Consider the following 14,077-nt stretch of genomic DNA (forward strand, 5'->3'; position numbering starts at 1 on the left):
CTGTAGCTGTGTACGCTGGCTTTGCCAAAACTGTGGCTGGTGGAATTTTGTATAATAGCAGTGAAAAGTGTAACATTCTCATAGTGCTGTATTACATACCTTGGTTCTTCTCTCACTGGATGTCTGTTCCCTTTATGTTTCTGTACATGCTGTGTGTAAGCCCTTTTAGAAATGATGCCATGTGCTGTGGTAAGCTTTGAATGCTCTTGGATGGCTGGGGACACAAGACCTTGTGTAATTCTGAAAAGGTATTTTCTCCAACAAATAACTTTTAAGTTATTTTAAATCTGAAGTAAAAATTCGAAAGCCACTGTGTGAGTTTATCAAAGTGATGATACCTCTGGCAGTGTTTTGAGCTTATTTTTGTTACATGGGCATTTTTGCATAAAATTTGGTGATTAGACTGAGCAAGTGGGATGACATATGAAATCTTGGTTTTGATAGATTTCCAGAAGAAACAGCCAGACGATGACTCTACTCCCAGCACAAGCAACAGCCAGTCAGATTTGTTCTCTGGGGAAACGAACAGTGACAACAGCAATACCTCTCTAACCACGCAGGCCGCTAACTCCAACCAGCAACTTTTGACAGAACTGAATGTAACTTCACCAAGCAAAGAGGAATGTAAGTGCACGAGTCCTAAGTGAAAGCAAAGGAGGCATAATAAACATTTTGCTTTGTTCTCAGGTTTATGTTTCACTGGCTTCCTCTGGAAGTTAATGGCCTGGATTTTGGGGTGAAGGGGAAGGTCAGAAGCTATTCACACAATAGACATTGATGGTTTTAACTGAAGAACAAGCAGGAGTTTTTAACTAACTTTACATTTGATATATTATATTTCATGTATATATGTAAGCCATTTGATATGTGGGAAAGAATTTAATTGTGAGAAACTCCTCACATTAGTAGTAAATTTGTATGTATATTCTAGCATCAACACCAGTATCTTATGAAATTTGACTTTTAAACATGTTGGTTTTTAATTACTGTAGTTGCACATAAAATGGACTGTAATGCGTGTTGTCTAGACTATTTGCATATAACATGCTTCATGTGGTAATTTATTTATTCTTTCATGACCTATCCTTTGTCTTTATTGAACTGTCAGGCAAAAAGTCTCCCTGAAGGTAAGTTAGAATGCTTAGCAAACACAGTGAGATTAAATTGACTTTTAAATTACTCTTAAACTCTGTATGAAGTTCATCTTGCATCTAATATATTGAGTTGTAAAATCTACGTTCTACAACCTAAGCTCCAGTGTGTAATTTGTAGCTTCATTTTTCTCTTGTTTTAGATTTATTTTAGAAGGTTTATTTAGTTTTAATAATTAAATTATGGAGAGATAATAATTAATTCTGGAGAGAAACCCTATTGAGTTGAGATTACTTTAGTTGTGGCTAGTGAATAGATATATTCTGTTGCAAGAAAATGCTTGTTTTTCTGTAGGAAATTTACAAGAGCTACTCTGGTTCTTGAACATTTAGACAACTGCTGGAAATAACAATGTTGACAAAGCACTAGGACTAAAACATCTTGCTTTCAGTTGTGTTAACTCTCTGCTTAGGATGGTTTTGCTGAGTTGTCCAAGTGTTTATTCTATTTACAGGTATGAAGAGTTTTTAATTATGCAGGTTGGCTGTGGACAAAGCATAAAATGTCATTTTGGGATTGTGGTGGTTTATTAGACTAACTAAAGTAAAACTTTTAAACTGTGAAGTTGTTATCTATCCATATTTGAGAATATTGTCAGAAATACAAGTGCTCAAATGTGAGTGTTCTGTGACCAGTTCTTGTCGTAAGATTAAACTTGCCGTGTAACTCTTGTCCCTGCTTTGTGTACACAGTTGCTGCTGATCACCCTTCCATGTCATCCTTCTGTTCAGTGCTCTTTCAGGGGAAACTGTAGCCTGCTGTAAAAACAAGGCCTTAAAACAAGCTTCCCGGGGAGTTCAGGAAAACACATTATGCTTCAGCAACATATTTGGGCATTCACAGTGCAGGGGACTTAGAGCACCTCACTCGATTGCTAGCCAGTGTCACAGGCTGCTTCTGTAGTGCTTACTGGGTCAGCTTTTCTGAAAATTTGTTCAGGTAGAAATGAAGTTGTGTTACAACAAAGTGTTTCTGTTGTGACTGAGAAAGATTTGGTAAGTGGGAAGGTGATTACAGGAATGGGAAAGAAATTAAATAGTGTCCTTCATCCTGAATTGCTGCGAGCTTGTGAGCATACACTGAACATGATGGATATTAGGCAGCACAGCCTGCAGAGCATTTGAAAATATTGCCTATTAGAAAAACTCTCTTTATGACTTCCTGCTGGGATGTTTTTAAGTGAAATACAGTGGAGAGATTTATTTACAGCTCTGCCTATTTTCACATCCCCACTACCTCTTTAATGAAGCTTAATATCATTTATCAGAAATAATTGTGTACAGATGGAGATTTTCTGAGGGATAATGACCTCATTGTGCAAGGTTCTTCCCTTTAATGAAGAATGCCCAGACTTAAATGTCTTTTAGATTTTAGTTTGAGGTTATCTTTTTCTGTGCAATATTTATTTGTTTTGCAGCATATTCTGTAAAGTATGCGCTGCTGTTGTACAGCTGTGTTCTTCAAAGACTGCCATGTGATGACGTACAGCTGTATTTTGTTCTGAATAGAACTGAGGCAATTCACCAGAAATCAACTGTATGGAATCACTGTGGTAATCCTTATCCAAGTGTGGGAACATGGATCTAATTGGGAAGGATCCTCATATTTCATTCCACTCACCTCTCTTTCCTTTCAAGATTTTGAGGAGAGTCTTGCATCAAAGCATTTGCCACAGTATTGAGTCCACAGGGTAAACAGAGGGGACAAAATTGCAGTAAGTCATTTAGGCAATTAAAGTCATTCATGTTTCAACAACTGAAGAAAACCATAGAAATCACGTGGTAAGATTCATACTCTATCAGAGAAAGTGAAAGGGTTTTTGTACTTGCTTTTAAATACCTGTTTCCTTTTTATCACAGAATGAATTATATAGGAGAAAATTTCTTTGAACTATATTTTGCAGGAGTTCAGTTTGACAGTGTGCAAGTATTTGTGTGGTTTTTTGTTACTGTTTTGATTTTATGTGAGAGTTGCATTTGAATTCCTGAGTGTCTTATATATGCAACCAGGTTGTAGTGACTTTCCATCTCCTACCAGCCTCAGTTCTGAAGAGTTATCTACCACAATGGCTGATGTGCCTTCTAATACCTCTCTTCCTTACAGGTGAAAGGTAGTTCTCAATATTATATTTACAGTCAACAAAAATGTGATAAAAATTTATACCCAGTAATTCTCAATATTATTTACAGTCAACAAAAATGTGTTAAAAATTTATACCCAGAGACAATGACACAACTTCAGTAATTTTTTCCCCTCATTCATATGTGTTTGATCTTTTATGATCTATTACTAATCATTGATTTTTTTAAAAAAAATCTGTTGAAATTGGTGAGGGGGGAATTCTATGGAATTGGGTTTTTTTCCCCCCTTCACATATACTTCTTGAGTTGCCTGTTTCTATCCAAAACTTTCAGGTCTCACCAGTTGCAGTAAATTTTCTGAAATAAACTTGCAGACAAAGAGTAATATTGATATTGGTATAGCTCTAGTTAGTCTAGAGCTGCATGGATTTTACTGATCCATTTCTAAACAGGCAGTTAAATCAGTCGCACTTTTGTTCTGCTGCTGCTTTATGTGCAGATAAGTTTAATCTGTTCACATTTTTCCTTCCATCTCCTCCTTTCATTTATGAGCTCCTAATGGTAGTTATTTCAGCATCAGTCACTGTATCAGCCAGTTCCTCTGTCAGAGATTTCCTTTTCATATTGGGTGGGCAAGGTTTTTGATTATTTTTAGCAGATGGGAAAAATGGATTTGACAATGGCCCTCACTTTTCTATGTCCTTACCTTCAGCCACCAACATTCTTTAAAAAAAAAAAAAAAAAAGCAGCTTATTAAGCAAGGTTCTATGTATTTTGGTAGAGAAAAGGTCACACTGCACATGGAATAATTTTGCTTAGTTTCAGGCCTTCAATGCTTTCTTTGGGGCTGTCACATCATTTTTCTGTCACTGTATGAGCAGAGCTAAAGCTGGTTCTGTGCAGGTTTGAAATTAACTGTGTTGTTATGTGACAGGAGAAATGTCAATGTGAAGAACACTGACTCTGGCAGCTTGATCAGATTTGGTATTTCAGTAGTTTTTAGCTTCGGCTGACAGGATTTTATTTTAATTGTGTGCTTAACTTTTCGTGGCCTTCTTGAATAGCAAGAACCACAATTGAGAAAGGACAAAAGGAATAGCTGTTGCTTCTAACACTGTTAAACGCTCTTCATTCCTGTGTTGAAGAATTTATAAGAAGATAAACAAAGATCTGAGCTATTGCTGTGAATGTCAGAAAATACACTGGAGATTTCAGCCCAGAAAGATGGTGATGATCACTGACCACACCTTACCTCTCTGTGTGCTGAATTTTAGATGCCCGGATACAAAGGTATTTCATGACTGGATGTCTCTAAATTTTGGCTAGTTTCTGTATACCCTTCAGAATTTGAGCCATTGCATATCAAAACTAAAACACATTTGTCTTGAACATTTAAATTTGCAAGATAAGGTTAGAAAAATGCTTTATAGCATCATTTATTTTATTAAGCATTTGTGTGCAGTGGAAGCACTGAAATACCCCCAATTATGGAGTAGTTTTAGTGAAGTTAATGTACATTAAGTGTACTCATCCTGAGACAAAGATGCAGTAGGCTTCTATAAGAGATATCTGGCAGAAAGGTGAGAGATTGTTTTTCCTACTTCACCTATTGGATGTTTGTACTCTGAATTTTATTGCTTGTTGAAGCATGACTGTGTAAAAAGCCACATAGGATATAGCACTCAAAAAGTAATGGTATTTTTTTCTCTTTGGAATAAAATAAAAATATATGTCATTTTTTTCAACATAACTTTGTGAAAAATGGATAAACAAGTACATTCTTTCTTTGCTTCTTTTTTTGCTGAACAGCCTTTTCTCTGACACTACGCAAAAGGTTTCTACTAATTTATAACAACTTCACAGTTTTTGTATTTTGCCTGGATTTGTGAGTAAAGTTCTAGATGACAGCTTTTCTATGTATGCTCTGAAAATACTTCATATTTTGAGTTATTATGATGACATCCTTAACTTCAATTTGTGCTTTTTAAGGAGAGTGGTTTTTTAAATGACAGTTGTTCTTGGATGTTTTTCATTGTATACTTTTCTAAATGACCTGACTTTGAGAATTTTGCTGCTTATCGCAGTAGGAGTCAGTTTTGTACTTCCTTTCTTCATTTATTTTGGGGGTTTTTTCAGGTTTTTTTTCTGGGGGATGGGGGCTGTTTTTTTGCTTTGTTTTGAGTTTGGTTTGGTTTTTTCCTAATTGAGTCAATGGGGAGCTTTGTTCTCTGGATTATTTCTGACTGAAGGTTATATGCATATCCGCTTTAACTAGTAAATGTATAAACAGGCCAAGCTAGCTGCTTGGTTTTGTCTTGCTTGTCAAAAATGGTTGTAGAAGGTAATTTGCTTTGTTGCTAACCTGATTTAGTCTCAATAATACCAATTTCTATGTTTTTCTCTGATTCAAAAAAATGCAGTAACTGGTAAAATTGTGCTAGGCTACAGTGAAGCCTATGTGACCCAGTATTAAATTAAATTTATACCCAAACATAACTGAGAAACCTGGGTGATGGTGAATAATTCTAATTTTCTTCATCAACTCACAAGATTGTCATGTGCTCTTTCTCATTGTAGTCAATTTTGTGTCTTGTATCAAAGCAAGAATGGACACACCTCTAATACAAGATATTCATCTGTCTGGTTTTTGATGTTATAGGCATCTTTGGGTTTCTATGCCACAGAACAAGAACAGCTATTTTTTCAGGCTTTTGCTTTTATTAAATTAGATAATAGTAAAAGTTGTTTTACATTGTCTGAGATTTTTTTTAGGTTTAGCTTTGTTTTCATTAGAAATTTACAAATAGTCTTTTGATACTGTTTCTAATGTTAAAATTAACTGACTCAGTTTTTTAAATTTGATTACCATTGAATCTGATATTTTTTAAATATTTATCACAAAATACATATATTTCAATATCAATGCAAGCACTTTTTTTCTGGGAATTTGTAAGAATGCTTTCAAATGTTAAACCATATTGAGTTGTGGGCTATTTCTTTTGAGAAATGCCATCAGTATTAGGTGCCAATACAGGATATAAAAGCAGTTAGAAATTTGAATTAGAAGTGTCATTATCATCTTTTCTTCAGTGAAGATCTTTATGTAGGTTTCCATCTATTCCATACAGTCTCCATTTCATATAAAGAACATATCTGTGTTTTCTGACAAGCAAAGGTCTGGCACAAAGATTTATGAAATGAGCACATCTTTCTACGTCTGTGGCATGATAATTTTGAAACATAATGAAGACCAGGGATGTTATACCACTGTTAATTGTTCCTTCTGATTTATAGTCACTTCACATGCAGAGTAGACAGTGGTATCCTAGGGTCCCATTTATTAGCGTGAAAGGACCCCATGGAACACAAAACAGAAACACAGTCACATTGGAAAAATGTGGGTTAGAGCTGCAAAGCTATTGAGGTTAAATAAAATTGTTTATAAAAATGTTATTTAACTGCTGGTTTCAAAAGCACATTTTACAGCTCAGCTTACACAGATGAAGTAGGAGAATATAACATCTATTACTGAGGAAAAACAAGTGAGACAGTAGTAGGGAAGAAGGTGGAATCTGAATCCTGTCTCCCTTTATTTCATTATAGTTGTTAAATTTACCATCTATTCAGCAACAAAGCAGTCCTGGTTTCATTTCCTTGTTCAAAAGCTTCATGCAGACAAAAATCCACAAAAGTACCTAAAGGCTGATTTGTAAAATTAGATTTTAAAAAGTAAGTATTTTTATGTAATATAATCCTCTTATCTGTGTAGTAATGACATCACTTAGATGATCATGCATCTTGCCCATTCTGCAGCAGTGTTCTTAGGTGTTGTAAAGTTCTGTGGCCTTTTTTCCTTAAAGATAGCATAGTCTGTCTGTGCAGACTGAACTGAGAGATTTTTGTTTCTGTTTGTTTATGTATTGGTGCTCATAATCAATGACTGTCTTCACACTTAGTCATGTAGGTTAATTAGATTATGTCTCTCCCAGTTCGGGAAATGTACAACTAGGTTACTGGTTTGGACAGGTTTCCCAAGTTGGGTTCTTTCCTGTATTGCAAATAGCCATGAAATTCTTCCTGTCCTGGCTAGAACACTGCTGTCCAAGGAAATTCGGCTCTTACTTACTACCTTCTTCCAGCCTGTTGCATTCAAGGGGTCAGTGTGGCTTATCTGAGGATGAACCATCACAGTACCAAAAGCTCAAAGAGAAGTTCCTCTGTCCTTTTGTTACTGTGATCAAATGCTACTGAGCTTCAAGCTCCTTATTTTTCATGTTTGTTCATTATCCGACTTGCAGTTTTTGTGGCATCTGAAGTTGTTCCAATGTATTACTATAATTTAGACTTTTTGCTCATGTGTTAACTTAGTTTTGCTCCCTTCTGTGTCTCTTTCTCTGCACAGTGTGCTTCTGAGTGCTGTTCAAACGCACCTGATGCATGTCCTCTGGGCTCAAACTTTCGTGGTTCTTCAAATAGGAAGAGGGGGTTAAACAGCCTAGTGTTGAACTTTTTTCCTTCATAGGAGGCCCTGACTGAGTGGAGTCATTTCACTTTACAAACTTCAGGAAGGGGAACCAAGTTGCCCTGACTCAGAGATGTCCTCAGGACAAATACTGCTTGGCAGCAGTTTACATAGTTCAGGAAAGGAGGTGGACAGTGCAGAAGGGCATTCTAAAAGATAATTTAAAAATACAGAATTTAGAATAGTCTACAATAGTAAATAATAGCAATATTAATGTATCCATAGAAATATAAGCAATATATAAAATTTTACTACTTTGGATAATTAGAGAAATTAGGTTTGAATCTGTTTTTCTAATCAATGTATTTTGAGTACAGCTAACAGTAAGTTATGGAAAGCTGTGGATATCAGAAGCCAAAAACATAGTAACTACATTAATAAGACCTACTGTATTAATATATTATAAGGTTCAAGTTATCTTGTTTTGTCCTTTGTTAATTTGATGTTTGAATTTGCAAACTTGAGGTTTCTCAAAATTCTCACAATACTTCTAATTTCTTCAGTAGCTTTTAGTATTTTTGCATTTATAATCATCTTCTCTTGGGATTACATTATTCCTGGGCAGTGACTGCTTTTGTTTGAAAGAGGAGTTGCAAATGTCAGAAACCATACACTGGGAAAAATAGGAGCAGAAGCTGTTGTGTTATCTGTTAATTGGATATAGAGTTGAAATATATTTATTTTCTTCCATTTTAATGTCTTGTTTTTGCTGAGCAAAAAGAGCTCTACAGCCTTGTGGGTTATGTTAGAAGCTAGACATGTGTGTCCTTTCACTGTGCACTGAAGTGTTTTATGTAGCACAGTTAAATAACCTTGAAAAATTTACTTTTTTGGCAATGAAAATGCAGATATATCCTGAATCATGTGAAGTTATAAGCCTACGTTTGTGAATAGTCAAGATAGACTGGTGTTCTGTTGTTATGACTTCTCTTTTCTTTTTCACACACAGAATTTTTATCAAAGCTGTGAGAAATATACTGTCCTGTTTCAAACAATATAAAGATGACAGAATTAGCAGTTATGTATACCAAAAGATTCCATGTAGTCACTTCCACATAGAACTGCACAGCCAAGCACACAGTACTGAATTATGCATGACATTTTTAATGGTGGAACAAAAGGAGTAGCAGAAGGAAATTCAGCAAAGTATGTGCTGCCTTCACTGGTTATTAGGCACTAGTGTACATGCATGCAAATTCCAAGATACTCTTTATTGAAACTCTGGTGCTGTGCTATACAAATCAAAGCTGTATTGAAAGCCATACCTAATGAGGGAAGAATAAATAACAGGAAAACTCTGACAAAGGGAAGTGCACAATGCATACCGACTTATTGTACTTTAGAGAGTGAGAAATAAAGTTCTTACATTTGGCTGGATTCTGAAAGTATCAGCTATTGTAAATATTTACTTTACAATAATTGAAAGGATTAGTCTTATTTGTTAGTCCACAGTGATGATGCCTTTTGCAGTCTATTCAGTGAAAACTGGGAGAATGTAACTAAAATCATTTACAGAAAAGCTGCTGCATTTTAAGAGGCAGCTGCATCTAAAGTCAGTTCATTGAAATTCCGTACCCTGTTGAATTTATTGCTTACACACATTTTATATTGAAGCCAAATACTTGGTGTCTGAAAGTAGAGACTGACTTAACAGACCTGCTCCATAGGTTTTGGAATATGCAGAAGGTTTCACTAGAAAACTTGGTAAGGATTCTATTTCAGTATTGATTTTCTTCCCCAAATGCACCAACTCCTACACTAAGCATTTTTTGAGCCTTTTGCAATAGTAGTACTAACATAGATCAAGATAACTTCTTCTAGGCCAGAATATAAAAAAATTGAAAATATTATGTTGTAAAAAATTATTTCTGCTTACTTGACCATTTCTGGTTTTTGAGAAGAGGTTGTTGCTTGCCAATGGTGTCAGGCTTGAAGCCAGCACCACTTTGGTGATACCAAGATGCTTGATCTGTCCATCCTGGATGCTGTATTTTTGCCTAGGAAAGGACCCACCCCGGGACTCTCAGTCATCTTCACTGCAAAAGCAAGCTTGTCTCTTCTCATATGCAGACTTGACCCTGCATAGAGGTCGGTTCCCACCACTCCCCTCCCCTTACCTGTGCAGTTCAGCCATTTCTTACCAGCTCCCTCCTTACCAGCCTGGAGAATCCAACAGTGCCTTGCAACACTGCCTGTAACATCTGCCAAGTACTTATGCTGTTGCCTGTCACAAGCAGCAATTTCTTACGTCAGGTTCAACAGTTTTCCATGTCCTGATGCTTCGTTTAACCTCTGACCAGGCCCTGATGAGTGCCCTCAGTGTTGGCCTGCAGGCTAAGAACTGTTTTTTTGGCCATTGTAACCACCCGTTAAAAGATTACTCATGGCACAGGTGTGAAATGGTGTGTGTTACTGGAGGACCTTGCTGGGAGAACAATAAACTCATCAAGTTTATTGGTCCTTCTCTGGACAATTGAGAGTGTAAAACTGTTCCCAAGTGGGATTCATTGAAATCAAATGCACCAAAATAAGTTCCTCACATTTTTCCCCCTCAATTGTAGATTTTTTTTTTTTTTTTTAAGAATTAAAATGTTATGAATATTTCAGGGTAGACAAAATTGCCTGAGACCTGAAACTTAGTGAAAAAGAAATGAAGGAAAGCTTCAAGGGGGAGCATCCCAGAAAGAAGCAAAAAGAAACAGTTTACTAACAAGCCAGGCTTAAAAGTACTTGAAAAGGTAAAAACGTTGCCACAGTCACAGTGCTGCTTTCCAGATATGCAAAGTCTGGGGAAAAAAAAAATGGGAAAAAGTATTTTTATATTTTTCAGTGCATGAAGACTTAATGTTAAAGGTTATCCTGTTATACTAAGCTCTGTTGTATTGCCAGCAAGTATTACTATATCACTAGCAGTTTAGTGCAAACTTGATTATTGGTATTTTGATAGCCAAACTCTAGAAGGTGTAACTCAATTTCAGGCTCTCTAGCGTCTTCCCATTTATAATATTCAATTTTCAAAGCTATGATATGTTATTACTGTTGGCAGTGCTACTGTCAATTTGTCTTGGCTTCCCTGCTTGGAGTTTATTTTTATTTACATTTTTCCTGCAAGTCACTGTGTACACTCAATTGGTTGCTATTTTAACAAGATCTCTGGAGAACTCTTCAACGATGATGCATGTTCAGAAAAAAAGCAGAAAGCAATTTACTACCAAGCAGATACCAGATGAGTGGGCAAGAGTCCAGAGCTGAAAAACCTTAAACATGGAAAGAGCTTGTTAGCATATGCTTGTGCCACACTTAGAACACATAATGAGAACAAGATCAGAGGCAAAGTTGTTCTCACTGGAGTCAGTAGCAAGATTTGATATCAGAAAAGTGATCACTTTGTCCCTTGTGTTACTTGTGGGTCACTTAAATACATTTCTAGAATTGCAATTATGGTGTATATGTTCCTAAAAATGCCTCTTGAAATATTTATAAAGTTTATTTTAAAAGTGTAACTTTGTCCCAACTTTTCATCTATTTTTTTACCACAAGACATTCAGATTCAGCTAGGAAAGAAGTACTGAGAGTAGAATTACTTCCATATGTGCTCTCCAAAGACAAGTGCTCCTCCGTGTTTTTTATGTTCTTAAGTATAAACTTGATGTGGTTGTAAATGTTAAATATAGGTGGTGTTTTGAGACATACAATCTTCTCTGTTTCCAGGTGGGCCATGCACAGGTACAGCTCATGCCTCGTTAACCACACCAACCAAAAGATCTTGCGACTCAGGTATGTGTTTTGCAGATCAAGAAATTAGGTTTTGCATTATATTTAGCAGTTACAGTTTAATAGTAAAGGGTAATAACCATACCTGGCACATGCCAAATGAAAATAAATATTGTTGCTTTGTTTCCAGAAATGTATATATGAAGGGATTAGTATGGCAGATAGTTCATCTGAGAATCCTTTTAAATATAATTCAATAAATACACTCTGTTTTCAGTTAATCTTTGTGAAAACAAGACATACAGGAGTAATCAGTTTAAGTCTAATTATTGTGATAGTGTTCTGGAAATCCTGCCCTAGAAATGCAAAGTATTGAGTAGAAAACTGTTCTGAGAACATTGATTTTACCTGCTTTGGGTCCTTTGATGCCTTTATTTCTACATGCAGAATGTAGATGGATAATATCTCACAGAGCTGGTATTAGGAGTGACATGTTAGGTCATTGCCAGGCTGAAGTCATTGCTTCTGAATCAGATCTGTCCTGAGGAACCACACATGCACTCATTCAGTCAGGCAGCCAAGTTACCTGTACTGGCTCAAGTCTTCTGCAGGCTTTTTTGTGTGGATTAAGGAGAACTCACATGATTCTTTCCACGAAGACCACTGTTGGAAGCCATAATCTCCTGGGGAGTGGTGGATCTGTAGGTAGTGGCAATGTTCTTGCAGTCTGTGTTTCCAAAATAATTTTTGCCTATATTTGAATTTATGTGCAGCAAGGAAGGGTATTCCAGTTTGAGTAAAGGGTCCTTGCTCTTTAAGGAGTTCAAGGGAAATTTCCTCTGAAGTCATTCTTTCAAGAAGTCTTTCAAGTTACTGTTTGAGCTGAACTGTAGTTATTCCATAGGTGAATGTTAGCTTGCAGCAGATGTGTGGTGATACAAGTTGGCTTCTTCTGCAGTGAAGGAAGGTTACAGAGAAGCTGCAATAGCTTGCTCTTCGTGCAGGTGCAGACTTCTCAAGTAGCACATGATAATCTGTGACAGTGAGTGTCTTTTGCCAAAGAACTGCGTTTGGAACTGGAAGATAGTTCTTCAAAACAGGGGGACTGGATTTTCTTTTCTGTGTAGCCATGGACATGTACCTAAACAAGATGGAATGTTTGCCACTATATCCCTTGAAAACTAATCTGCTTTGCTCACGGTATTTCTAAATTGTATTTTCTTTATACGTTAGCTGTTGTAATATTTAGCTGGTTTTCATGGCAGAGTAATTTAAAAGCTTGCTGTGGTGCTGCAGATACAGTAAACTGAGAGTACTGTTGGAAAATTTTTGTGTGCATGCTTAGCAAAAAGAAATGTAAGTTCATTATTTGGAGTGTGAAATAGCAGCAGTAAAAGCTCCTTGGAGTAAAGCAGATGAAACCACAAGACATATTGAAAAATGTCTTGGCTAACTTTGCTCAGTAGTTCTTTTATTTTCAGTTTGTACTCTTGTTTGGTCTATGCATGCTTGTATGTTTTTCATTTAGTGTGTTTTGCAAGAAAAGGAGGAGATTGCCTTAATTTGATACCATAACTTTAATCTTCGGACAGCTAATTCTACTGATTTTGAATTACCTCAATTTCCCCTGAGGTTCTTAAATTATTTGCTCAGTAATCTACATATTATCTTTATAGTCCCTTACATGAATGAACCTGGTACCAGGAGTTAGTTTTCTTCTTCAGATCTTGAATTTTCAGCAAATTTTCATTTTTAAAATGAGTTACCATGTTGTCATAGGAATTGACAAAAAAACATTGGCTACAAAATATTACCCAGAAGTGCTGTGACATCTTCAGGCATGAGCAGCATACTATGCAGGTGAACATTTGTCAGGGTTTAACCACAAGGCCAAAACATAGCCCCATTATCTACTGTGAAGAAAATTAACTCTATCCCTGCCAAAACCAGCACATTCTTTCACACTATAATCACTTCAGCTTCCCAGGAAGCTACTTACATGATGCAAGCAGTATTTGTCAACACTACACATTGTTTATAAGCCTATATTCTGTAAGTATCCTATGTTTCTTATGCTTGGAAGAGCTTTGAGGAAAAAATGTTGCATTGGATTTTATCTGTGTAATTCTGTTCATCCTTCAAGCATAGATTTTCCCCAAAATTCCCTAGATCAGCATTTGAGACAGAAAATTAGAAATTTGACCTACTTATTTTATACGTAAGTTTCCATCAGAATATTAAGGAAGGAGACAAACCTTTCATATTTTATCAGCGTGAGTGTGACAATTGAAAAAAGATCAAAACAATAAATCTGCCAAGGTAAAGGAAAAGTTCTTGTAGAGAAAAAAAGAGGTTTTATCTAATGTACTTGTCAACCTGCATGCTGTAAGAGCTGTTCTGATAAAAAATAGTATTATGACACCAAATAGTGGGGTTTTTCCTCCTGTTCGCCAGAATTATCACTGTGGTAGAAGTATTTCTATTCCAGTGTACCCACAGGACACGGATTATAATGAAAAAAATGAATAAAGCCTTGCAATCATTAGTTTGGATGATGCCTCAAAGGCTTCTGAGCGCTGGCAGTCTGAAGATTTTGTAGGAAGAAAGA

The 14,077-nt window shown here is 36.2% G+C and overlaps 1 protein-coding gene across 1 annotated transcript in view; it reads left to right on the forward strand.

Moving 5' to 3' along the window:
* ZFAND3 (zinc finger AN1-type containing 3) overlaps positions 1-14,077 on the forward strand; it is a 131,815-nt gene that overhangs the window by 85,726 nt on the left and 32,012 nt on the right. The window contains exons 4-5 of the mRNA XM_053972622.1: positions 445-624; positions 11,467-11,532. Of these exons, the coding sequence (XP_053828597.1) occupies positions 445-624; positions 11,467-11,532 (246 nt within the window). The remainder of the gene's footprint in view (positions 1-444; positions 625-11,466; positions 11,533-14,077) is intronic.

This window comes from Vidua macroura, chromosome 3 (genome assembly GCF_024509145.1).
Source record: "Vidua macroura isolate BioBank_ID:100142 chromosome 3, ASM2450914v1, whole genome shotgun sequence".
Lineage (NCBI taxonomy): Eukaryota > Metazoa > Chordata > Aves > Passeriformes > Viduidae > Vidua > Vidua macroura.